Source organism: Nematolebias whitei, chromosome 1 (assembly GCF_014905685.2).
Source record: "Nematolebias whitei isolate Nwh7 chromosome 1, NemWhi1, whole genome shotgun sequence".
NCBI classification, from domain to species: Eukaryota; Metazoa; Chordata; class Actinopteri; order Cyprinodontiformes; family Rivulidae; genus Nematolebias; species Nematolebias whitei.
In genome coordinates, this window is record NC_056498.1 from 28,715,514 (window position 1) to 28,743,393 (window position 27,880).

The window sequence follows — 27,880 nt, forward strand, 5'->3', positions numbered from 1 at the left end:
GGGGGGGGGGGGGGGGGGGGGGGGGGGGTACCTACGTTAATCATGGCGTTGGAGGTGATGCGGAACAGCGTGGCTCTTTCCGTCACCTGGCGAATCTTCTCCCCGGCCTCCGTGTTCAGACGTAAACTGTCCAGTTCGGACAAAGACCTGACGAGTTGGAACCAGCAGTGTACAACACGAGTTACAACAAGCATCACATTTGTTCACTTTATGAAAGAAATTCATCATTTTCTGGTCATTTACAATATTTATGGGCTGTTTATGTTTTTGTTTAAGTAGAAAAACAAACCAAAACTCAGCATTTTAGAGTTGAAGCTGCTAAAACTACATCAAAATGTTGTTAAATGTACTTTTTCATCATTACAGTGATTATTATACAGCCTGAATACTTGAAGCACGAGAGGAGGGCGAGTCGTGTGTTCGGCTGCTTCCTGTGAAGCGACGCACGGTGTAAGGCTGACCTCTGGAGGGCAGAGCCGTGCTTCGAGATCAGATCGTTGCAGGTGCTGAGATCCTCCACTTTGCTGCCCAGGGTTCTGAGAGTAGAGTGGACCTCGGGGTTCTGCGAGCACCCACCCTGACAGGGCGCCGCCGGGAGGGGCGATGAAGAGAAGTCGTCGCCTGAATCGTCTGACGACAACAAAAATACACCAGATGAAAACGTATTAAACCCACAAACACGTTTATTTGGATAAAGTACATACAAAAGTATTTCAGTACAGACAGTTCACAAAACAAGAACTCAAAATACATCTGGGTTTTATTTATAGTGTGAAAACTTGTGAAGCGTTCACACTATTGTGATGCATTGTTCTTCTGTTTGTTCTTCTGTTTTTCAGCATCGTTCCACAATTTTTGTGCTATTTCAACAAATTATATCAAAACATTCAGCTCTTTCAGGACAATCCTGCTTGGACTTTTATACTGGTGCAACTTTAGCGTTCTGAAATATTTAGCCTTTTCTGCCAATTTTTTTTCCTCATAGGAAGTGAATTTAGCTCATTTTCCATCCTTCACATGTTTAGATGTGTTTACAACCTTTTACTGCTCCTTTCACACTTTGCTCAGGTTCAGCTTCTTTCAGCAAATAAAAAAAACATCTGCTACTTTCAGCTAATTCAGCTGTTTTGTGCTTCTTCTAACTTATTTCTGCTCATTTCAGCTTATGCCCCTTTAAGCTCATTTCTGCAAGTTTCAGCTACTATTTAGCTGTTTTATGATCATTTTAGCTTTTTCAGCTAATTCCACATTTTTTGGAATTATTTCAGGGTTTTTTCAACCTAATTCAGCAAATATGTGCTCTTTCCATTTCCTTCTGGTAATTTAAGCTTCTTTCTACTTTTTTAGCTACTTTTCAGCTGTTTGTTGTTTATTTTTGCTCATTTCACCTTTTTTCAGATAAGTTCCACTTCATTGTGATCATTTCTGCTTCTTGCAGCAAATGTGCTCTTTCTGCTTTTTTTCTGCTAATTTAAGCTCACTCTATCTTTTCAGCATTTTTAGCTAATTTCAGCTGTTCTCGGATAAATTCCAATTTTTTTGTGGTATATTTCAGCTAATTTCAGCCTAATTAACCTCTTTCTGCTAATTTTAGTTTGTTATGCTCCTTTCAGAATATTTCTGCTAGTTTCAGCTTTTTCTGCTATGTCAACTGTTTTGTGCTAAATTTAGCTTTTTCAGCTAATTCCACTTTTTTCAGCTCATTTCAGCTCCTTCCATTTCCTTCTGGTTGTTTAAGGTTCTTTCTGCTTTTTTTAGCTACCGGTACTTTTCAGCTTTTTCTTTGCTAATTTCAACTTTTTTAGCTAATTTCCTAATTTTTGTGCTCATTTCAGCTTATTTAAACAAAATTCAGCAAATACGTGTTCTTTCTGCTTTCTTCCGCTAACTTGGGCTTGTTCTTCCATTTTAGCTACATTTCAGCATGTTTTTAGCTAATTCCAGTCGGGGTTTTTTTTTGGCAAGTTCTTGAGCAATAAGCATTCGCGCTGCATTTTCACAGGAAATGCAATTCTTCTAGTTATATTTTATTTTGTCTCATTTACCAGACTCGGCCTGCATGCGGACAGCTTTGGCTTTAGCCAGCTCCAGGGCGGTGATCCACTTCTGCCGCTCCACCTCACAGCTGGCCTTCAGGTGGTACGTCTGAGCCCCCCCGTTAGAGATGACGAAGTTGCAGGCGTCGTCCACCGTGATGGTTGCTGTGGCCAAGTTGATCGTGCCCCGGCATGTGTGACCCATCTCTGCCTGGGTCCTGACCGTCAGAGGAGTTGGAGTTAAGTTTGTTTATTTTTCAAGTCCTTAAACACAACAGCTGCGACTTTACACATTAAACTGGAACGTTTCAGTTGTAGACCCGAGGCTTTGCTGCTGCTTAGATGAGGTGGAACGGTGTTTTGGTGTCGATCCGTTGTGCTCAGACGGCCTGTTTTTATATTCCATTAATTTCCAGACTTCCATTTACTATAAATGTTTGTACATTTTTACTGACTTCATGTCACAGATTAATAATCTGCGGTTATATAACTTTATCTTATAACACAATCTTTGTTGCATCACAAACCGGTTTTATGCCGCAGGGATGCGAGTGTGAGGGGAAGTCACGCACATAACACAATAAAGCGCATCATTTAAAATTTAGTTATTCCATCTAGAATTTAAATATATTTTATACTGATTATTATTTCATAACATTAATAATTGCATTTTTTTTTTGCATTAAAACAAATCACGACTGAGTCAAGCGCTAATACTGCGCAGACAGAAGTGATTGATTTTCAAAATAAAACACCATAGACTAACGCATATATAAAAATAAAAAAAAATAAAAATAGAATTTTGTCAGTTTTTCTATGCGGCCCAGTTCCAAATGATCCCAGAACCGGTACTAGCCCCCAGCTCGATGGATGAGAACCCCACCTATAAGACACACGACCACAGGAAGCAGTTAACGGTGTAGCATCACATCAACATATTCAAAGGATTTAAGCTACAGGGTTTTATAAAGCAACTCAAAAACCAACCCAGTCGCAGATAAAACTTACCTTGTGTGCACTAATATTTTAACCTATTAACACATAAAATTCTGTTTAACTCGGTTTAATGTAGAGGTTAAATGTGGTTTAAAAAAATGAGACATCGTGACGACACAAAAATATATAAATTCTCCTTGTTTGAACAGTTTTTAGCAAATGCAACAGGGAATAACGTCTAAAAATGCAGTTTAATCCATATTATGCTCCAACCTAATTCTACCTTTTTCAAGACTGCAGGGATTTAAAAAACTAAGAAATCAGAGTTCTGATTTTTCTATGGTTCTGCTTTTACATTAGAGAATCTCACAAGGTGAAGCCTGACGACCTTTAGGAAGCCTGGATGCCCAGTTGGACTCGAAAACAGTTCAGGCCCGGAGAGCTCAGTTTCATAAAGTTCTGCTTTCTGTGTTTTGAAGCTACTTAAACACATCGCTGTCATTGCTTGGGAGGAGACATACGAACCAGACGCAGTAGCGGCCGGTCCATGGGGCAGAGCCCTAGAACATAAAATTTATTCCCCCACAAAGTAGTTCCTCCTAATAAATAATGTAAACGACTGAGCTTGCTGTGTATCGATTTGTTCTGTGCATTTAACGTGGAATTTTAAATGACTTTTAGTGATCCATCCTCAGTTTTTTTACTTATTCACTGTTATGGGGCAGTACCGTTCGACGACCCACGTTCATCAAGTGGATCCGAACATGCGGCTAGTTTTCCGAACAGGCCGGTTCATTTGGGGCGTCCGATTTACTGCCCAGTGGACACATTCGGCAGGCTTTAGCGCCTTGATATGACCAGTAACGCTTGACCTGATGTGAGCTCAGACCGAGAAACAGCTGAAGCGCAACCTGCTGAGACCAACAGTGGAGATATTCTGTTTTTACACCCATTTACAGCAGAGGGGACCAGAACAGCAAACTGAGAGGAACAGAGGACAGTGAAAGAACAGTATATGTCCACTAACATAATAGGACTTTTTTTAAACAAATAATATATTATATAAATAACTATATCTGTATATAAAATATATTGTAAATACAAATAATAATAGTTAGACTGGACTGTTTATCACAAGACACAACATCGACCAGTGGGAGGGAGAAAACAGAAACAACTTTGCGCACACACACACATAATATATATATATATTTCTTTATTTGTGTGTGTGTGTGTGTGTGTGTGTGTGTGTGTGTGTGTGTGTGTGTGTGTGTGTGTGTGTGTGTGTGTGTGTGTGTGTGTGTGTGTGTGTGTGTGTATATATGAGTGGGGCTGGGTTTTCACAGAAAATGTGAGGCAGTCATAGTACTAATTTTCTGGAAATTAATGTCCGCCCCACAAATATTTTAGCTCAGCATCGCATGCATAACCTCATTAACTATGGTTGCAACATGCTTCAAGTTGATATTAACTCCCATTTTACCAGAGTATGCACTGCATCTTTCTTTGTTTTTTGTTTTTTTACAATTTAATGTGTCATTTTAATCAGAGACAAATAAAGTCTATCTAAAGAGCTCCAGATCCTTGGAGCCATGCAGCAAAGGTGCCATTTTATATGAACATAGTGGAATTACTGAAGTCCAGACGACGTGTGGGACTCGTAAGTCGTACAAGTACAACCCGACCTGCAGCAGAGCCTGTCCGAGACCTCGTCAGGCTGATCGGGACCCACTCAGCCAAATTTTCCTCTAGTCATTAACAACAAATATTTTAACCTTTGACAACTTAACCGGTGATGAACTCACCCATCTTAAGGCTGAGTCAAACTGAAAGAAAGGACAAAAACAAGACGTTTTAGATTTCAAAGAACGAGCTGTTGGACTCAGGCCAACCAAACACAGAGGGCGTTTTTTTTTTTTTTCACCAAACAGGTTCTAGTGTTGTAATCGGGAGCCAGCGCTTGAGCTGTACTCTTTGGCTCTGTCACCAAAAAAACTGAAGCCAACTCCTTGCTAGGCTAAAGCAAAAGCAAACACTTTTGTCAGAAGTGATGGGCCGGCTCGTGGCCGACCACCAATGAAATTGTTGTAAGCACAATGTTTAAAAATTCTGTTAGCGTCACTTTTTTCTCTTTACGTTATTTAGCGTCACTGTGCCATCAGTGAGGGGATTGTTGCGCAATAAATCTACTTTAATCTGACAAATATGGTAGCACTGTAGGAGGAGGTTCATTGATTGATGGAGTGGAACAAGAGGAGAGTAAACCTGATATTGTTTTTGTTGTCGTCGTACACAAAGCACAATCACCCGTCTGGGTCGTCCGTGTTTTACAGGAAACCGTACCTGTAGTACGACAACAGCCCATTGCTCAGCACGAACCACCGTCGCTGGTAACCCTTGATGTAGTTCGTCCACTTGAAGACCCATCCTTTGTACGTGTCGCCAGCAGGGGCCGGGTTCTTCGCTTCTGACATCACACTCCCTCAACAGTCAAGCTACCGCTCTGAGGAACGGTAAAAGGAGGGAAAATGTATCATTTGTTTACATTTCTGATTTAAGTTTGATCAAAAAATACTAACTACAAAAAACATTGTTTCATGTACATAAAAACATTCTGCAGATATAAACATTGCCGAAACCTCGAGAGAATTTTCTTCCTTTTGGAGCCAAAAAAAAAAAGCGCTGACCTACATCTTCTTAAGTGTTAGTTCTTTTTTTTTTGTATTGGTGGTGGTTGGGGGGGGGGGGTGTCTGGCAACTTGACAAAGTTTGTCTGCTTGCACATTTCACTTCTCTTTTTTATTTAAGTTTTTTTACTCAAATCTGTCAACCAGGTTGTCAACTACATTTGAACAATAAATGAAATGTTGACGTTAAAACTTTAAAAAGCCTATTCGTTTTTATTCTAGCTGTACTTTATGATATTTATCAAACCCCTTCCGCGTTGATTTAGCATTGGACTGAGCAAAAAGTGACTCTTATTAATGGGAACGTCGTTGAGCTCTATTACAATAAATCCACTCGTCGTGTTTTCTTTGTGTAAAAGGTTCCTGGTTGCTCAAGATGATCTTTGAATGCAGAATGTGGGGTCAAAGGTTAACTGAGGAATCAATACACAATCACAGTTAAGACAACAGTTCCACACAAACTCGTTTTATTCATTAAAAAGAAACTTTCAGGTCATTTAAATACATAATAGAGGCTACCACCTTCATTTAGTATCGGTTTACTGACACTTGAGGGACTTAAAAGTGTATATTTGATTATATTTTTGGTGAAATGTGACAAATGTTCGCCTTAAAATCGATATAGCAAGTCTGGCAACACATAAACACACAGGGACAGCATAGCTTCGAGAAAGTTTTTGAACAAATTAACGAGCCTGACAGCAGGAGCTAAACCCACACAGACACTGCCTGTGGATAAACTTAGAACTGCGACAAGAACTACTCGCTAAGCTAAAGTCAAGTAACATAAAGTGACAATGTTTGCTCGAAGTTATCCAGGTGACAAGAAAAGGCAGCGCAGTTAACGAACACAGCTGAATACTTATTTGTTTACTAACTAGCTTTAAAAGTCGCTGGTGGCTAATGTTTACCTTGACGTGTCCAAAATGCCAGATGAGGAAACCAGACAGGCAGTGAAGTCACGGCTAACTCGGGACACCCATACGCTACTGAAGATGGTAGCACACAGCTAACTAACCAAAACTGGACAGCTGTTTTTTATAACTCAACAATAGACGTGGAAGTCTGTGTAAAATAGAATGGCACCATAAATTATACAGTCACTATGTGTCTCATTAATCGTGTTTGTGATGTTCATTGTACTACTGCGTACGTATGATAGCAGTTATCTTTAGCTAGTCGGCTACATCTGACTAGCCTAACGTTAGCTAGATACACCCGGTGTGCAACGCGATAAACTGTCGTGCGGAAACTCTGCCGCGGAACCCTTCTCTGGTCGAGCCGGTTATTCTTTACGCTTGTTCCGTCTAAAGCTGTGATTTTTTTTTTGACTGTCTTATTTTTTTACATTATCTTTATATTGTGTATAAATTCAACGGATTAAGATGCCGTTCAGCAAAATGGCATTCCATTAAATATGAAATTTATTTTATAGCACTGGGAACATTATAATAACTAATACCTTCTAATAACTATAAAAGTAAAAAGTGTACAGAGATCAGTAAGGGTACAACTTGTAACGTCCTCGCGTTATCCAAAAAACACGACTCTCATGGGACTCGAATTCACAACATGCGCTTTCCATTTCATGCCGACCGTAACCAAAAAGTCGACTCCGGTGGGACTCGAACCCACAACCTTTGAATCCCTTCGCTTAAGCCTAGAAGTCCAATGCGCTATCCATTGCGCCACGGAGCCACCTGTTGAACGTAGCTGTTATTACAGAAGATGTATGTCTTCTTGTGTCGCATGTATATTTGATTTGTTGTTTAACACAAGAGGGCGCCAGAATGCTTGTGAAGACGAGGAAGAAGATACATTATACTGGGAAAATATTGTTGCTCATAGTTGTCTTGCTAGAAAAAAAAAATAACCGGAGCTACCTTTTATTCACAGCATTCAAAAGAAACTTGTCTTAATTTCTAAGTTTAAGAACCTCACTTGTATTTTTCATGAAACTGTGCCGTGTTAGCAGTGCGCATGCGTAAAGTCAAGCACCATGACGTTTAAATACATTCGTTGCTACTTCTGGTAGATATGGTAAATTTTCTAATTAAAATACGAACCGTGGATTAAAGTGAACGCATATAGGAAACACCAAACTTAATAATAGTTTCCAATAAGGTTTTCTTGGATAACAAGGCTATAGTCAGTGATAGTAAAAATATATATATATATATATATATATACAGAGCCCTGTAAAGAGAAAGTTGCGACACTCCCATAGACTCCCATAGAAAGAATGGAATGCGGAAGTCACGTGGGTCATGAAGCGGCAAAGAGTTCCAAACAGCAGCGGGTTCAGCATTGAACGTAGTTCATTCTCCGTGTTTTCCCGGTAAGTTGATGCAAATACGACACTTTTTCTCCATTGTGAAGCGTTATCTGACTGTTCTGTACCTCAATTTATCAACATTAATACTTCATGTCTCCAGTTTTAGTTAATGAAACATGTTAAATTGCTAGTTGTTTTAACTGCAGCTGCTCTGCAACATGACGGTTTAAACGGGTCTATTTCTAATTCAGCGTTTTAAAATATCTATTACTGCTTACATTTTGAAAGGTGGTCTTTTTTAAATTTATGGTAATTCCAGTTACTGAACTCAACTAGAAAATATTTGTCCTTTTTTTCCTGAGAGATTCATTCAACTTTTATTTCTACAGGTAAATCCCATTGAGCCTCCAGGACTCATTTACAAGAGAGACCTGATTTAACAAAGAATGATGACAACATGACAACAAGACTGACGTCATTTAGTTAAAGTTATAGATCATTTGTCAAAGACTGCAGCATAAATTGTGACATTATCATTAAAGAAAAACGTGATTGTGGAGATGAGTCAATTTTTTCATGTTTTCCAGGTAAACCAGAGGAGAATGACTTCATGAACTGAATGTTGCATTCAAAGTATCACAAAGGTACAAGATCTCATTTTCTGTCTTCTATTAATCAATAACAGCTTAATCAAGATGTTTGAATAAAATTACTTTAACACCATAACCTTCACAAAGTTATTTACTGCAGTTATTTACTGCAGTATTTACTGCAGGACTGTTAATTTAAATTAGTTTTATATTACTAGTTTAGTGTTTGGTAATCATGGGTCAAGTTGAGATGAGACTCTTTCAAGACAGAACAAGAAATAAGAATTATTACAAGAATATATCAGCATCAATAAACTGTAGGACAATAACAAAACACTTATTAAACTATCACAGGTACATTGAGATGGAGCTGGAAGTTCTTCTTCATGCCAGTTGTCTTCATCTGATCTTTTGTAAAAATATGCCAATTTATTTTCCATTAACATTTTTCTTCACAGGACTGAGTTAATTTTCTTGTCTGTGAGTTTCTTCTGTCCTGCTTATGTATTTTGTGTTGTAATTGTTCCTCAGGTTGTTCATCTCTGTTCCCTGACTGCCTGTTGATCCATCCTCCTGGTCCTGTTGATCCTGGATCATCAGATCCTGACATGTCCTTGACCTTGACCTTGACCTCTCTAAGTGTCTTTAAGAATCTGTTGGACTCCTGGCAGGGACCAATGCAGACATGTTCCTGTTTTTAGTTTTATACATTTGTCTTGGAATCTAGCTGTTTTTTTGTTTTGTTACCTTTTTCCTTTTAGCCATCCTATTTGTTAAAAAAAAAAAACAAACAAAAAAAAACTGTAGTATGAGTTTTTATAACTGCTTATTGTTGTTGCTGTTGTCCATTGTTGTCATCTTTCTTTGTTGAAATCAGGTCTCTCTTGTAAATGAGTCCTCGAGGCTCAATGGGATTTACCTGTATAAATAAAGGTTGATTGATTGATTGATGTCCCCGTCCTCTGAGGACACATTTTCATCTTTCCCTCATCTCACTCGCCTCATTTCTGTTTCTTCCTCAGTCTCTGAAATTACAACGTCACTGTTAGAATGAAGATTATTGTTCAATAAAAATATGACAGGAATTATTTAACACTGTTCGTACCAAAGTTTAATTTAGAACAACATGTGTGATCACTGGTCAGGTCACTGGTCAGATCACTGGTCAGTGGAAGTTCTGCTGTTCTTCTCATCTGGTTCTGGTTGAACCTCCTTCAGTCTCACTCGTCCTCACTGTGTCTCTGTAAACTGTCCTCTCTCTAAATGTGTCTGTAGAGTGACATTAGTTTATTTTCTTGCACATTTCTTTGACAGTTAAACATTTTGAGCCCTGATTGAAAATGTTTGTACAGATTAAATTTACAGCTCTCACTTTGTGTTGTTGTGATGATGATGATGGTGCTCCTGCTGACTTCAGATGATGTCATTAATAAACAGTATAAATAGTAGTAAAAGTACTTTATTAAAGCTTGCTTTACATTTTACATATTTTATAATAAATTGTTTGGAAATTTATTTTTGCACAGTTAACACTTATTTTGTCATCTGTTATGATTTTAACTAGAAACAGTTTCATTTAAATTAACATTTTAATCAATGAATTACAGTTTTACAATAGTTGTCAGGCTACAATCAACTCAGTTATCAGGTACTTAGTTGCCATAAAAAAAAACAAATACAACAATTATATTCAGTCTCTCTTGTAAATGAGTCCTCATGGCTCAATGGGACAAACCTGTTTAAATAAAGGTTGAATTAATATCTTCTATAGAAATCAATAATTCATCCAGATGATCTGAGGTAAACTGGAACAGATCTGAACTGCATGGAGGACAAGGTGGAGCATTATCCTGCAGAGAACATCAGAAACAGCTTTATAACAGGAGTTACTCTGATCTTTTATTTATCGTGTGTAACGTTATAAAACACTGACATGGCTATATTGATCATTGTATTGCATATACATTTTTTTCTAACAAATATGTGTTTGCAGTCTCGTTTCCTTCTAAAATTTAATGATAAATGTATCAGCCGCTTCTAAAAATGCTTTGATAAAATGCATAGTTTGTGAAATAATCAGTAATCAGTTAAGTAATCAGTTCGTTACTGCTCAGCAATTACTGAAAGACACAGGTAAAGTAAGAAAACTCGATTTTTGTGTTATGTTGCGCCAGCAGCCGCTCAAACTGACTGACAGCGATGAGCTGTTTGGAACTATGGGGAGCTGCATGAACCACGTGACCGCGTATCGGCGAGTTCAAAGAGTGTCGCAACTCTCTCTTTACAGGGCTCTGTATATATATATACACACACAAACGAACCGGAAGTGGGGATAAACATATCTAGACCACAATGCATCGCACGATACTGAATTCGAGCATGCGCAGTAATATCCGTTAAAACGGTCCATGAGCGGAAGTGTCTGGGATTTCGCTCTGTCCAAAACAGGCGTTAGGAAAAGAAGTGAGGGGGTTGAGCTGGGGGCGTTTAGGGTTAAAAACAGTCTGCATCGCTTACCCGCTCCAACACCGCCAGCAGAACTCCCCTCAGCGGGTAATTGCCTCCTCTATCATCGTAGATATGTTCCGTCACTTTGACAGCGAGTAGAACGTATGTAATTAGTCAAATTCATTATTAATAAAATTGTTCTACACGCAATATATATATATATATTTTTTTACTGAACATATTTTATAACAGGTCTGCGTGGTCGCGTGCCTGGTCACGGGAGGGGGATTAAGTTATTTGCTCCTTGCGGCGGATTATTTTATTGGCCTCCTGTCGCGGAGTGGACTCTTCGGTGATCCGTTCTCCAGTTCGGGGAGGTCGCTTATAAACCAGGTATGCTCGCTGCTGTTGTCCTCGAAAGGAGCTCGCTTCCTTTAAACGACTCTCTGTGGGTCGAAACGCCCATCTTTTGTTGCTCATGCCTGTACGGCACTTACTTTTCGGCCGAGCGAGCAGCAGACAAAGAAAAATGATGAGCAAAAACTGACTGAGGCTGTTAGCGGGATGCTTGGGACGTGTTCACGGACGTGAAATACTGTAGGACGTTTGGGCTTTCCTGTGTGTATCTACATTCTTGCTGTCAAGTGATAGGTTCCACTCCTCATACCTGCTCATGTACAGTTTGCACAGAGAATTGTGCAGCTTTAAGTAGATAGAGTTACTGCCCAACCCCCTTCTTCCTCCTCAGCCTCGGTGTGTTTTGGTTTCATGCCCTTTTTTTTTTTTTTTGGTCCACTGACTGAGTCCTGTACTTTTCAGGACAAAGTCCCAGCATGAAGGAATTTGCATGCTGATTTGACTGTTTTTTTCAGCCTACAAAACAAGGAGGGGTGTTCTTTGAAATAAATGCAAATGTATTTATTTCATATGCATTTGACGGGCTTTAAGTAACTTAAAATATATTTATAAATAATAGTTCTAAAGCAAATTAAATGAAAGTGTTTCTTGAAGGTGGCGTGCAAACCACAAAGCCTGCATCTGTTAGTGCTCAGGGTTTAGTGGGGATGACTCACACCTACTGTCGCACCAAGTTTTAGCTCATCGTTTGTAAAAGTGGCCGAGCTGTAGGAATTTGTGTGTTTGCGAAGTGCGATGGGCTGCGGCGACCTTCTGGAATCAGGTTGGCTCCAATGATGGACATCCACTGATTACTTCCTGGGAGTTTTGTGTAAATCACTCCAATGATTCGTGAGATATTTTGCTAACAGACACAGTTGACTCCCAACGGTTAATGCCAAAGTTTCAAACAAAATTCTCACATGATCTGTTGTTGCTCGGATTATGTGTTGGGGATGACTCGCAGCTACTACCGCACCAAATTGTAGCTCCGAATCAGTCAAATTAGCCGAATTATAGCCTTTTTTGTGTTTGATGGTTTGATTAGCTGTGGTGGCCATCTTGAATTGGGTTAGTTCAGCAGTAAACATGCATCTAAGAGTTTCTTTAAAGTCCATACAATTGTTCATGGGATATTTCGCTAACAGACAGAAAAATTAATTTATTTCCTCGCTTCTCTTTGTTTTATAATTTCGGTCATTATCATCTAAACTGGGTGAGCAGTAAGATTCTGCTGAATTAGTCAAATATTTTATTGCAATACTGGTATTATATTTCCATATTTGTTACATTTTTGATGTGTTGTGCAGCCCTACATGACATATAACCTTACACTTTTGGGGAACTGATATTTTAAGCAACATGTTTTCCATAAAGCTGTTTATTGATCATTTATTGAATTAATAAGTTTGTTGGGGTATTTTACAGAAGTACTGAAGTATGAACATTTTATACCAGGGCTATTCAACTGATGACCCGTGAGACACTTACGGCCCGCGGGTGACTGCAGTCCGGCCCACCAATTTTTATTTATTTATTTATTTATTTATTTATTTATTGGGAGGTGGGGGTTGGGTTCTGCTCATTGCATTTATGATCCATTGCCATAAAATAAACACATTTAAAGGGTAACAGATCATTGTAATACTTGGTTTATTTTAGGGATGCACGATATTATCGGCATGGTATCGGCCGATATTTGCGATAGTTAAATATTGGACATCAGCCATTCCATCAAAATAACTCATTGGTATGAAAGGTTTTGTTTATTTATATATACATACATATACATAAATACATATACATACATACATACACATATATATATATGTGTATGTATATATATGTATATATGCATATATATATACATATATATATATAGATATATGTATATATATGTATATAAAGGCACTATTTTTGTGTGACAAGGATGCATGCAGATGTACAACGTTATGACTTCACGCGCACTGTTGAGTTTAGATTTGCGAAAATTAACAAATTTACACTGTTCGAGTGTTGTCATTGTGTTAGAGAGAGTAAATATGAATACATTTGACATTAAACATAATCCAAGTTGAAGTGTTACATCATTTTCAGTCCCCTTTTTGGCATCTGCATTTGGTAGCAGGTCAAATTAACAAAGACCATGTAGAATAATGTAGTGTTGTAATTCCACAGCAGAGAAAGATATGTAGTCTCTGTAAGTCAGTCTAGGGAAAAATATATTGGTATTGTATCGGTTATCGATTATCGGCCAAATAAGTTTTAGCATATCGGATATCGGCCAAAAATCAAATATTATGCATCCCTAGTTTATTGACATAATATGCACTTTGAGTATCTTGATAGGATAGAAAGGAGCTATATAAGTACAAACCGGATTCCAAAAAAGTTGGGACACTAAACAAATTGTGAATAAAAACTGAATGCAATGATGTGGAGGTGCCAACATCTAATATTTTATTCAGAATAGAACACAAATCACAGATCAAAAGTTTAAACTGAGAGAATGTATCATTTTAAGGGAAAAATCTGTTGTTTCCAAATTTCATGGTGTCAACAAATCCCAAAAAAGTTGGGACAAGTCCATTTGTACCACTGTGTGGCATCCCCCCTTCTTCTTACAACATTCAACAGACGTCTGGGGACAGAGGAGACCAGTTTCTCAAGTTTAGAAATAGGAATGCTCTCCCATTCATGTCTAATACAGGCCTCTAACTGTTCAATCGTCTTGGGCCTTCTTTGTCACACCTTCCTCTTTATGATGCGCCAAATGTTCTCTATAGGTGAAAGATCTGGACTGCAGGCTGGCCATTTCAGTACCCGGATCCTTCTCCTACGTAGCCATGATGTTGTGATTCCTGCAGAATGTGGTCTGGCATTATCGTGTTGAAAAATGCAGGGTCTTCCCTGAAAGAGATGACGTCTAGATGGGAGCATATGTTGTTCTAGAACCTGAACATAGTTCTCTGCATTAATGGTGCCTTTCCAGACATGCAAGCTGCCCATGCCACAAGCGCTCATGCAACCCCATACCATCAGTGATGCAGGCTTCTGAATGGAGCGTTGATAACAACTTGGGCTATCCTTGTCCTCTCTGGTCTGGATGACATGGCGTCCCAGTGTTCCATAAAGAACTTCAAATCGTGACTCATCTGACCACAGAACAGTCTTCCATTTTGCCACACTCCATTTTAAATGACCCCTGGCCCAGTGCAAACGTCTGAGCTTGTGGAGCTTGCTTAGAAATGGCTTCCTCTTTGCACTGTAGAGTTTCAGCTGGCAACGGCGGATGGCACAGTGGATTGTGTTCACTGACAATGCTTTCTGGAAGTATTCCTGAGCCCATTCTGTTATTTCCTTGACAGTGGCATTCCTGTTTGAGGTGCAGTGACGTTTAAGGGCCCGGAGATCACGAGCATCCAGTAGAGTTTTACGGCCTTGACCCTTACGCACAGCGATTGTTCCAGATTCTCTGAATCTTTTGATGATGTTATGCACGGTTGATGATGATAACTTAAAAGTCTTTGCTATTTTACGCTGGGTAACACCATTCTGGTATTGTTGCACTATCTTTCTGCGCAACAATGGTGGAATTGGTGATCCTCTTACCATCTTGGCTTCTGAGAGACACTGACACACTGAGGAGCTCTTTTTATACCCAATCATGTTGTCAATTAACCTAATTAGTGTTAATTGGTCTTCCAGCTGTTCGTTATATGCACAATTTCCTATTTCCAGCCACTTATTGCTACTTGTCCCAACTTTTTTGGGATTTGTTGACACTGTGAAATTTTGAATCAACATATTTTTCCTTTAAAATGTTACATTTACTCAGATTAAACTTTTGATTTGTCATCTATGTTATATTACGAATAAAATATTGACATTTGCCATCTCCACATCATTGCATTCAGTTTTTATTCACAATTTGTTTAGTGTCCCAACTTTTTTGGAATCCGGTTTGTAGAGTCCATTTTCCATAATGATTTTAATTGCTGGATGTTCGGCCCCTGAGCTGAACTGATGCCCACAGAGCAGTTTAGTTGAATAGGCCTTATTTATACAATAAGCTACATTATATTGGAATTGTTCATAATCCATTTTTTTTTCCTGTTTTATTCTTCTTTTAGTAATTTCTTCCTAAAAACCCTGATTTAAATCATATTTAAAATTCTTCAGCAACCTTTAAATTCATCCATTAATTAGTCAGTCTCCTGTCAGTTGTTCTTGTTAGTTTCACTCATTTACAGATGTTGCGGTGTAAATGTTTGGCCACTTTTCTTTTTTTATTCTAACAGTGTGTTGTTGTTTAAGCAGAGTTTTATGTTAATTTCTCGACAGGCATGTCGTTCCGTCGAGGTGTGGTCAGGCAGAGTAAATTCCGCCACGTGTTCGCGCAGGCCTGGAAGGCCGAGCACTGCCTGGACGACGTCCGAGTGTCCCGGGTGACGTGGGACGGCCCCCTCTCCGCGGTCAACCCCAAGTTTGTTGCCGTCGTCGTCGAAGCGGGAGGGGGAGGCGCTTTCCTCGTCGTTCCCATCACCAAGGTTCCACTTCCTGCTTTACATTCGGATCGAGCGTGGGCGGATGTGATTTTAGCGCCAGACGCCTCATGAAGCCTCTTAAGTCCGATCAGCTGAGCTTTTTTTCTTTCTTGCACAGAGCGGCAGAATCGACCAGTCCTGCCCCACAGTCTGCGGCCACGCTGCACCCGTTCTGGACATCCAGTGGTCCCCTCATGATGACAACATCATCGCAAGTGCCTCAGAGGACTGCACAGTGAAGGCAGGTTCAGTCTGGTCTTATCTAAAAATATGTAGTGGAGTTGTTTTTCTGTCTGTAAAAGTTCACAGCTCTGGTCAGATGAACGTAGCTGTGGTCAGAGCGCTGCAAAACGTATGCGCTCTAAATTATTCAAATTGAAAAACTGATTAAATATGGCATTAGAGGATTAGCACTACAGTGGACATCCAGTTATTTGAATAACAGGAGACAGTTTGTGCAGGTAAACAATGAAAGATCATAATTTTGTGTTAATGGATGTGGAGTTCCTCAGGGCTCTGTGTTGGGACCAAAGTTGTTTCTTTTGTATGTGAAAGATGTGATTGATGTGTCAGGGCTTTTGGAGTGTGTTTTATTTGCAGATGAGACCACTTTTTTTTTTTGTTCGGGTGAAGATATTGAATATTAGAGATGATACAGGCAGAATTTGTAAAAATACAAACTTGGTCCCAACGTAGTAAGTTATCGTTAAATTTGGAAAAAAAACAAACTGCATGATATTTAGTAATAGAAAGAAAATTATTCAAGTCCCATTTAAAATTGACAGTATTGAAATTCATAGTTAATTAAATAAAAAAATTGGGTGTTGTTATTGATGAGAAGCTGACATGGAAACCTCATGTAAATTACTTAAAAATAAAAATAGCAAAATAAAGTAAAGGAGTTTTTGAATGACAAAGCTTTGTATATATTGTATAATGTAATGATTGTTCCATATTTAATCTATCGTATTGAAGTTTGGGGAAAAGCATGCAAAACAATTACAAATCATATTTTTATTTTACAGAAAAGAGCTATAAGAAATATTAGTAGGAAGTGCTGTGGTCACCCAACAAATATATTGTTTTATCAGTTGAAATTATTAAAATGTTATGATTTGGTTGAATATAGTATTTTACAAGTCACATATAAAGCTCATAAAAAATATTACCCACAAATATTCAATTAAAATTAGTTAAAAAAAGAGAGTGATTATAACCTTAAGGGAATGTACATGTTTGTAAAACCTCCATTTAGAACTAGTGTGAAGGAGCTGCGTGTCTTTCAGGGAATAGAATGTGGAATTGCCTTGATATCACCATAAACATTTCTAAAACAATTTATATGTTTAAAAAGATGATTAAGTTAAAATTGTTAGGAAAGTATAGTGCCATGTGAAGGATGCCAAATATTTTTTGTTTTCATTTTGGGGATTGTTCAAGCCTGTTTATTTTATATCTTTTTAAATAAGGGGTGGATATTATAATAATTTTCTTCTTCGTTCTGCACCCTTTTCATTCAATGTTTATTTTTAATTTTTAATGAATTTGTTTTGTTTCTTTTGAAAAAAATGAATAAAATAAAGCTTTAGTTTGAAACTAACTGGAAGTGTAGTTGATATTAACATTACCAGTAACTCTTGGAAGCAAAATATTGTTTTACACTAGATCAGGGGGTCTGCAACCTTTAGGATCAAAAGAGCCAGTTCTTTCCTTTCGTTCACTAAATTAAACGTGTCCAGAGCCGCAAAACCTGCTACTATTGTCATGATCACCTGGTGGCCCACGGGCCACTTAGTTAATGGGGGATTTTCTGACCAATAGGTGTGAAATTATAAAACTAAAAACATCCGATGATTGTTAACATTTATTGATATTTTTATATTTTGAGACAAAAGAAAAGACTGGATTCCGTCCGTCCATCCATTATCTTTACTCGCTTTTTCTTTTTCGGGTTGCGGGGCTCACTGGTTCCCATATCCAGGTGGCAAGTCTATCACAGAAAACTGGATTATTGTAAAGAAAAAAAAAAATTATTTTGCCAATTTAAAAAAAACCTGCAACAATGAACTGTGCAGGCTTATGAGTTTATTCATTTATTTACCCCATATTTATTTACTTTATAAATAAATTGGTATGGTATGGTATGGTATTCCAGGGTTCTCTGTTACAGGGGAAAATTCAGATCTTTGTTAGTTTGGTTTGAAAAGACAGTTATGAAGAATAAATATCTTACCTGTTGTTGGTAGCTCTCTGAACGAGCTCAGTTTGGAGACTCGGGGGTTTAGCTCTGACTGGACCGACGAGCTAACGGCTAGCACGGCTAAAGTGGACAAGTCTTAAAACAACTCTGATCTGAAAACATGTTAGAGGTTAACACTGTTTTGGAAACCATCACATTGCAATAACAGCTGCTAGCTGTAGCACTTCCTGTGCAGCATAGCGCACTTCCTGCAAGACTTTCATCATATTTCTGCAGAAAAATCTCAGTAATCCAATAGAAGATTGCGATGAGCTAACAGCTCGGACTGTAAAGTTAAAATTAAATTGTTTCTCTAAATGGAGGTCCTTCAGAGAGTTATATACAGCAGGTAAGATATTCACAACCTTTCCACAGGACCCCACTTAAAATAATCATACTTAAAATTGTCAGAGAGCTTTGTGTGGTTTTCATCAGAGCCCAAAATGGAACAAAGCAGCTCAAACCCTGCACAGAAACTCTAAACACTCAGTTTGTTGCCACTATTATCTGCAGCTTTATGTAGAATTATTAACAGGTCAAAGGTTTTAATTAGAGTATGTTGTTTGAAGGTGTGGCAGATTCCAGACGGTGGGCTGGCAGCCCCGATGACTGCCGCCATCGTGACCCTTGAGGGTCACAGTAAAAGAGTGGGAATCCTGGCGTGGCATCCCAGTGCCTTCAACATCCTCCTAACTGCAGGTACAATCATTTGTTGCGTTCTTGTTGGGTTATACACTAACCTATGATGGGCAGTATGTACATAAAATATTATCTAGAAAAAGTCTTGAGTTGGCTGATCATATGAAAAGTGTCAAATTTGAGTTTTCTAAAAGAAACAAAAGTTTTAACAGATTTATCTACATTTTTAGGTGTATTTTAGCTGTGTACCAAACAGCGTACACGATAACTGGTACAGTGGAAGTGACACACCTTGTCCACACAGAAACAGTTTTTTTCTGCAAACAGCCTTTTTATTTGTCGTTTCTGGAAATATACTTGTAAACACAGCAGCGCCGTTTCATAAACACAGAAACGACCCAAATGCTGTAGTAGCTATGCCAGGCCTGTGTGTGGCGCTGTAACGCTGCTACGGAAATCAGCCAAATGCAGGAAACGAGGACAGAGCGTGTCCGTTAAGCGCGGTGCGAAATGCAAACGCAGCAAGAAGGAAAAGAGGAAGGCCTCTTGTCGTGGGTTATGGCCCAGCACAGAAGAGCAACTTTTTGAGATTAACATCATCCTTCAGCTGATACGAAGTTTTCATCTGAAAGCTCTTTGGGAATCACATCGATGCTAAAACTTCATGTTAAATGTCAAACTGTTGTTGCTTTTCATTATTTCAACTAAAAAATGGAAACAAATTGCGTCTTTGTAACAGGTTGTTAGCATGGCAGTTACTAGCTAGCAATTGCTAGCTAGCGAGTACTTTTAGGGAGCTTCCTTTTGTCCACTGAAATTACATTAAATTTTATTGTAGTTATTGCTAAGATGTTTAAAATGTTAGATTTGAGCAAACAAAGGTTTTAAAGGTTTGAAATAGCAAACAAATATGTTGTGTTTTCTAAGAAACCTGCTAGCTAGCTAACACTTAAGCGGGTTTCTAGCTTTAGTTTTTAGCTAGCTAAATATCCAATTGAAGATTTTTTTTTTTATAAGTTGTATGTTGTGTGTCAACACAAATTCTCATCTAAGTTCTTCAGGAAAGAGCTCTTGGTCCTAGAGTACCATTTAATGTGTCAAACTGTGGTATCCTTAGTATTTTTTAGAGATTCAGCTGAAACAAAAAATATACAAACAAAGCTATTATTAACAAAGCAGTTGGCAAGATAACTATATACAAATGTTTATCCAGGGTCGTCCACATGGGAATAATTTATGTTTCAGCCTTGCATCTACACAAAAAAAAACATTTTAGGAACCCTCTAACTGTACTTTTTGATTTCAGAATGAAAATTTCTTGAAATGCCACCCATGCATTTTTATGTAGACAGCCAAACTGCGACAATTTGAAAACGATAACATCATAATCCCTCCTTTAACCTAACCCTGTTTAGAGACAACTTCTGACTTCTACATACTTTACTGATCCACTATGAATTCTTCTGCTTCCTGCTGACACAGCTAAATGCAAACCCCCAGTCATAACACTTCCTTGGAATAGGCTGTGCTGTAAAAAACGATGCCCATATTTGCACCGAGTCGAGTTGAAAGTAATTAGCTCCCCCGTTCTGTGTCTTTATGCTTTGAATGGCTCACGTTCCACTCCTCTTTCTGTTTCTGTTGCGGACTACATTATATAGCTCCTCCTCCTCTGTCCAGGTTGCGATAATGTGATTTGTGTTTGGAACGTGGGCACGGGGGAGCTAGTGTACCAGCTCGGTGACGCCCACCCCGACCTGATCTACAGTGTCAGCTGGAACAAGGATGGCAGCGCCGTCTGTACGGTGTGCAAGGACAAGGCCCTGCGCATCATCGACCCCCGCAGAGGCACTGTCCTGAAGGTTAGCAAACATAAAATACGTCTTTTGAAAGTTGACCTTTCCATAAAATGTTCGCCTACAGTGCTTGTTTTCTCAGTCTGATATCGTTCTTCCAGGTGAGAGAGAAGGTCCATGATGGTACGAGGCCCATGAGAGCCGTCTTCCTTTCGGATGGAAAAATCTTGACCACAGGCTTCAGCCGTATGAGCGAGAGGCAGCTGGCTTTGTGGGACACAGTAAGTCCTAACCATACTTAGAAATTAAACCATACTGGAATCAGATTTAATTTTAAACCCTAAGTTCATTCTCCTAACAGGAAGTAGTTTTCGCAGGAAATGCAATTTCTCGTTACTTATCAAATGATTTTTGTTTCGTTTCGTCCAACAGAAAGATCTCTCAGAGCCAATGGCCATACAAGAAATGGATACAAGTAATGGAGTTCTTCTACCTTTTTATGACCCCGACACTAACATGGTCTACCTCTGTGGAAAGGTGAACGCCTAAGAGCTGTTTAGGGTGTACATTTATTAGTTTATTTAACCAGGCAAATCCCACTGAGATCACAGATCTCTTGCAAAGGAGGCCTGGGCCTGAAGGCAGCTTGCATCATCACCATTTCAGTCAAGTTTGATTAAATCACTTGGATCATGTCATTTTCAGGGCGACTGCACCATCAGGTACTTTGAAGTGACGGATGAATCCCCATACGTGCACTTCCTCAGTTTATACAGCAGCAAGGAGCCTCAGAGGGGTGCAGGCTTTCTTTGTAAAAGAGGCGTGGATGTCAACAAGTGTGAAATTGCCCGGTAAGTGCACTGAATTAGGTACTTTTACCTTTAATAGTGTGAGTGTTTATGAAGCATTCACACTACTGTGATCCGTTTTTCTTCTGTACATTTTTCAGCATCTTTCTCGTTCCACAATTTTTGTGTAGTTTCAACAAATCGTATATCAAAACGTTCAGCTCGTTCAGGACAATTCAGTTTCAACTTTTGGTATCGGTGCAACTTTTATTTTTTTATATTTAGCCTTTTCCACACTTTTTTTTCTTATAGAAAATGAACTGAGCTCATTTTATGTCCTTCAGATCTTTAGATCTGTTTAAAACCTTTTACTGCTCCTTTCACATTTTGTTCTGGTTCAGCTTCTTTCAGCGTCCTTGTGCTAATTTTAACATTTTTTCAGCTACTTTCAACTAATATCAGCTGTTTTTACAGCTATTTTGCGATCTTTTTAGATTCTTTCTGCTAACTAGAAGATTGTTGTGCTTCTTCTTTCGGCTCATTTCAGTTTATTTATGCAAGTTCCAGATTTGTCTACTATTTCAGCTACTATTTAGCTGTTTTATGCTAATTTTAGCTTTTTCAGCTAATTCCATATTTTTTACAATAATTTAAACTTTTTTCAGCCGAATTCAGCAAAATATGCCCTCTCCAATTCCTTCTGGTAACTTAAGCTTCATTTTGCAATTTTAGCTACTTTTCAGAGTCAGAGTCAGAGTTTCTTTATTGTCATTCGCACCTCATGTGGTACATGTGGTGGAGCGAAATTATGTACACAGGGTCCCAGTTACATCCAACAATAAAATGTATAAGAAAAACAGTAATAACATCTAAGATATGAACCAAGAAATGCATCAACTAAATATACACTAAGCACTCATAACATAAAACATTGAACATCACCACAAACATGAACATGACTCTGTGAGCAGATGTGCACGCATGAACACACCAACATTGAAACAGATCAGCAGCAACACGAAACAGATCAGCAGCAACACGATATGGTCTTTCACAGCGACCACTCTAGTCAGACATTCATGAGTCTAACAGCCTCAGGGTAGAAGCTGTTCCTCAGTCCAGCGGTTCCACACCCAACGCTCCTTAACCTCCTTCCCGAGGGGAGCGGGGCAAAAAGTGTGTGCGCTGGGTGGGTGGGGTCCCCCATGATGCAGGTGGCCCTCTTCCTGCATCTGGAGGCGTAGATGTCTGTGACGGTGGGGAGACTGATTCCAACAGATTTCTGTGCAGCCTTCACCACTCTCTGCAAAGCTTTTCTCTCTGCAGCTGTGCAGCCTCCACGCCACACATTGATGCTCGAGCACAGGATGCTCTCCACTGCACACCCGCAGAAGGAGGTGAGGACTGAGCTTCCCAGACCAGCTCGCCTCAGCCGTCTGAGGAAGTAGAGTCTCTGATGAGCTTTCTTGATCAGGCTGGTGGTGTTGTTGCTCCAGCTGAGGTCGTCATTCATGTGTACACCCAAGTACTTGTAGCTGGAGACCACTTCCACCGCAGATCCTCCCATGTTCAGGGGGGTGTAGGTGTTTTGTTCCTTCTGAAGTCCACAATCATCTCCTTTGTCTTCTTCACATTGATGTGAAGGTTATTCTCTCTGCACCAGCTCTCCAGGTGTTCCACCTCCTGCCCGTAGCTGGACCCATCATTGTTTGTGATGCATCCCACCACCGCTGCATCATCTGCAAACTTTACAATGTGACAGCCTGGATGGGTAGCTGCACAATCATATGTGAGCAGAGTAAACAGGAGGGGGCTCAACACACATCCCTGAGGAGAGCCAGCGCCGAGGGCTATGGTGGAGGAGGAGAGGTTGTGGATCCTCACTAACTGTGGTCTGTTTGTTAAAAAGTCCAGTACCCAGCCGCAGATGGAGGGGCTCAGTCCCAGTGTGGATAGTTTGTCCATCAGGGCTTGGGGGATCATGGTGCCGAAGGCGGATGTGAAGTCCACAAAGAGCATACGGACGTAAGAGTTTTTCTGCTCCAGGTGGTTGAGTGCAGTGTGGACCACAGAGGAGACCGCATCCTCAGCTGATCGGCTCCCACGGCATGCGTACTGATGAGGGTCCTCGTTGATGTTGATGGCCGTTTTGATGTGAGCCATGACCAGTCTCTCGAAGCATTTAGCGACTATCGGGGTGAGGGCCACTGGCCGATAGTCATTCAGACCAGTCACTGCAGAGCCCCTCGGGACTGGGATGACGGTGGCAGTCCCCAGGCAGGTGGGAACTGTCTCCAGGGCAAGCGAGGTGCCAAAGATGTCTGCCAGCACCCCACAGAGCCGATCAGCACATTCCCCCAACACCCTTCCGGGGATGCTGTCTGGGCCAGTTGCTTTGTGCGGATTAATCCTCCTGAAGGTACTCCCTACTTCTGCTGAGGTCACGCTGAGACGCCCTTCATCCGGTGGTGAGGTGAGTCTGGTGCTGGGTGGTTTGTTCGGGCCTTCAAAGCGTGCATAGAACTTGTTGAGGGCATCAGGCAGAGATGGGTCTTTGGGACATTGTTCACTCCTTCCTTTATAATCTGTTATGCACTTAATGCCCCTCCACATGCTCCGAGGGTCTTGTGAGATGAACTGACCCTCGATCCTCTTTGCATATGTGGCCTTGGCCCTCTTAATACCAGCAACCAGCTCTTTTCTTGTCCTACTCAGCTCCTCTGAGTTTCCAGACCTGAAGGCAGTGTTCCTGGCCTCCAGCAGGGTACGCACCTCTGCATTCAGCCAAGGTTTTTTTCAACTGTGTTTTGTTTTTTGTTTTGTTTTTTGCTAATTTCAGCCTTTTTCAGATAATTTCCACTTTTTGCTGCTCATTTCTGCTTCTATCAGCCTAATTAAGCAAACATTTCTTCTTTCTGCTTTCTTATGCAAATTTAAGTTTGTTCTAACTTTTCAGCTACTTTTTAGCATTTTTAAGCAAATTTCAGCTGTTTTCAGATAAATTCAAGTTTTCATGTTAATTTCTGCTACTTTCAGCCTAATTAACTTCTTTATGCCAATTTCAGCTTGTTGTGCTCCTTTTGGCTTTTTTTCTGATAGCTTCAGTTTTTTCTGCTCTTTTAGCTACTATTTAGCTCTTTTGATGCGAATTTTAGCTGTTTCTGATAATTCCACTTTTTTTTTTTTGTCGCTCATTTCGGTTCTTTTCACTTCCTTCTGGTAGTTGCTATTCAGCTATTTCTTTCTTATTCTTTTGCTAAATTAAGCTTCTGTTTTAGCTCATTTCCTCATTTTTGTGCTAATTTCCGCTTATTTGGACCAAATTCAGCAAATATATGTTCTTTCTGCTTTCTTTTGCTAACTTAGGCTTGCTTTTCTATTTCAGCTACATTTCAGAATGTTTTTAGCTCATTTCAGCTGTTTTTCATCTTCTGCAATAAACATTCACACTGCATTTTCACAGGAAATACAATTTCTCTAGTTAACATTGTGTTTCCTGATGCATGCTCAGTAAATTCAAGTTTTCATGTTAATTTAGTTTAATTCACAATAACATTGTGTTTAATTGTTTCTTTAAAGTGGTGGTTTTGTTCATTTTTCCAGAGTCAAATCCCTGCTAGTCTGTATACGTTTATACAAGGTGTTTGCTTGTTCAGGCCATTGCTGTCGATGGCTGTAAAACACCGGTAGTTTATCAACAGGCGTTTAATGTGTTGTATGCTCTTCGTCTACGTTTGTTTTCTCCAGAGTTACGTTACCAGTCCTATAAAACGGCATCTACCTTCACCACACAAAAACAATTAAAGGATTCTTTGTAGACCCCATTGTTGACTCTAATCTGTTTTTTTACCTTAGTCACAATGGACCTCTGGATGAGTGAAGGTTTTGACAAACTTGAGCTGTTTTAGGAAGTAACAAAGGAAGCAGAATTTATTTCCAGTTAATTTTGAACATCACTGGTAATTTCCTGTTGATCTACAGGTTTTATAAGCTGCACGAAAGAAAAGTGGAACCTATTTCAATGACTGTACCACGAAAAGTAAGTCACCCACACGACTGCTAAAAGTATGATTTATTGATGAATATTTAAAAAAAAAAAAAAAATCACGTGACAAAACTTGCAAGCGACTGTTTTTATCTTGCTCCTCCAGTCAGATCTGTTCCAGGGAGACCTTTACCCTGACACTGCTGGTTTAGAGCCGGCTCTGTTGGCTGACGAGTGGATCGCTGGGCAGGACGCTCCACCTTTCTTAGTCTCCTTGAGCGGTGGGTACACGGCTCCTCCATCCAAACACAGAGACACCCTCAAAAGCAAGCCCAAACTCACCTCTCAGGACTCCGGGTCTGGAGGAGCCACATCTTCAGCAGGGAATGTAGCAACCGTTCCCACATCTACGCCTACCTCTGTCACCAAGGAGATGGAAGAAGAGACGCCACAACCACGAGTGGCCGCAAGAGAGATGGACGGAAATACGGAAAAGCCAAGGAGAGAGGTGCGTCCACTACGTCAGACATGCTAGTTATCACCCACCACCATAAATAGGGGCGATGGTGTAATTAGATATGTCTGTGTATGTTTGTGTTTGTTCATGTCTGTTAGCAAAATATTGAATTAACAAGAGGATACATTTTAATGAAACACTCAAAAAGCTACAGTTGTCTGTAGCCATCACAGCTAATCAACTTTTGAGAACACAAAGTCTGTTTGAGCTACAATTTTTGTTTGGAAGTAGCTGAGAGTTTTTTCCACCACATACTCCCAAGTGCTAATAGATCATGTGAAATCTCGCGGTATAACTTGATATGGTGCATAATGTAGTTTTAAAATAGTCAGTAAACATAATATAACCTGATGTAATACTAATACACATAATACTTACCCAGTTCTTACCTGATATGTACCAAGTGCACCTTGTATTTCCTGGGTACGTACCTGGTACTGACCAAGTATGTTCTTGTAACTTACTGGGTACGTACCTCATAAGGGAATGTGAGATTCGTTCAAGTTCGAGGTTCTTTATTGTCATTCACATCACATGTGGTACATGAGGTGGAACAAAATTATGTACTCAAGTTCCCAGTTACACCCAAAAATAACAAAAATATAAAGTATTAAAAAGAAACAGGATCTAACAGGATCTAAGATATACGCTAAACACTACCGGGTAATAATGTAAAATAATACATTATATTAAACAGCAGCCCGAACCTGAGTCTGTAGTGAGTGATGGGTATGAATGAATACAGCAGCATGATATAATCAGCAGCATGGATAATCAGCAGCACAGATAAGTCACATACCACCAATTAAAGTGGATTTACAGTGATTTTTTTTCCTTATAGTGATTGTCCTGGTTAGGGATTTGGTAGTAATGCTACTGCCTAGTATGTACCAGGTACTTACCTGATACTTAAGATTACTCAGCATGTACAAGGTATGTATCCAGTACATACCTGGCTATATTATGTATTAGGGATGCACGATATTATCGGCATTGTATCGGTATCGGCTGATATTAGCAATAAAGTTAAATATCGGACATCGGGCGGGCAGTTCATCAAAATAACGCACAGATATAACACGCACTGCATCTAAGATATATATATATATATATATATATATAGTATTGTATAATTTTCATAGTATTGCATAATTTTCAGCCCCCTTTTTGGCATCTGCATCTGGTAGCAGGCCAAAATGACAAAGGCCATGCAGAATAATGTAGTATTTTAATTCCACAGCAGAGAAAGCTATGTAGTCTCTGTAAGTAGGTCTAGGGAAAAAAGTATTGGTTATGGGCCAAATAAGTTTTAACATATCGGATATCGGCCAAAAATCCAATATTGTGCATCCCTATTATGTATTACTACCCATCCTAAAAATTACGTAATGGGGAATTTTACACACACTTATCAGGTACCAAATTGGCCATAACTTGTCATTTTTCAACATACTAAGAGGAAACATTGGCATGAAAGGTGGTGGGTAATATGTGTTCATTTAATGAATGCTAAACTTTCAGTTTTTAAAAAATAAATAAATAAATTCTAAAGCGGTTCAGACTTTCTTTGCAGCACCAAACATGCCTGATTGTTGTTTTTCCTCTCTTCTCGTAGGATGAAATGCTGACAGAGTTGTTAGCAGAAATGAAGGCTTTACGGGCCGTGGTGCTCGCTCAGAACCAGAGGATTGAGCATCTGGAGAGGCAGCTGGCTCGCATTGAAGATGGCGATGTATGAGGCGGCAAAATAAAAAAATCACCACGTTCGGACAGTATTCTTATTAACGCTATAGCCGTAGCCTTACTAGAGTTTAAAAGCCGTGTGAGTGGAAGAACATAGTGTAGAGATTAACTGTGAACTATAATGACTTGCAAACCAGTCAGCTGATGCAATCAAGACCACGATTATTGTTCTTTCTTTTTTGCAGGGTTTCTAGTTTGCAATCTAGAACATGGTGTCATCTGCATAGAATGAAATCTACAGCAAAGTTTTTTCATATT

The 27,880-nt window shown here is 39.5% G+C and overlaps 3 protein-coding genes and 1 non-coding gene across 8 annotated transcripts in view; 2 read left to right on the top strand and 2 right to left on the bottom strand.

Annotated features, from left to right (window-relative positions):
* Positions 1-6,640, bottom strand: part of LOC119409202 (oxysterol-binding protein 1) — a 33,203-nt gene extending 26,563 nt beyond the window's left edge. For both annotated transcript variants that reach the window (XM_037676053.1, XM_037676047.1), the window contains exons 1-5: positions 6,571-6,640; positions 5,316-5,475; positions 2,046-2,254; positions 462-630; positions 36-147 (exon numbers count right to left, since the gene is read on the bottom strand). In XM_037676053.1, coding sequence (XP_037531981.1) covers positions 36-147; positions 462-630; positions 2,046-2,254; positions 5,316-5,446 — 621 coding nt within the window. In that variant the 5' untranslated portion in view covers positions 5,447-5,475; positions 6,571-6,640. The remainder of the gene's footprint in view (positions 1-35; positions 148-461; positions 631-2,045; positions 2,255-5,315; positions 5,476-6,570) is intronic.
* The window catches only part of gps2 (G protein pathway suppressor 2), an 831,114-nt gene that overhangs the window by 171,115 nt on the left and 632,119 nt on the right, over positions 1-27,880 (top strand). The window lies entirely within an intron of this gene.
* Positions 7,270-7,357, bottom strand: trnar-ucu. Its single transcript is given in 2 exon segments — positions 7,270-7,305; positions 7,321-7,357. It is a non-coding gene; the product is annotated as a tRNA-Arg (tRNA).
* coro1b (coronin, actin binding protein, 1B) lies at positions 11,350-27,627 on the top strand. The gene is made up of 11 exons (XM_037676089.1): positions 11,350-11,365; positions 15,713-15,918; positions 16,034-16,156; positions 18,724-18,853; positions 20,474-20,655; positions 20,751-20,870; positions 21,022-21,126; positions 21,295-21,440; positions 25,359-25,416; positions 25,529-25,870; positions 27,495-27,627. The coding sequence occupies exons 2-11, from the start codon at positions 15,715-15,717 to the stop codon at positions 27,615-27,617; spliced, it is 1,533 nt and encodes a 510-aa protein (XP_037532017.1). The 5' UTR covers positions 11,350-11,365; positions 15,713-15,714; the 3' UTR covers positions 27,618-27,627.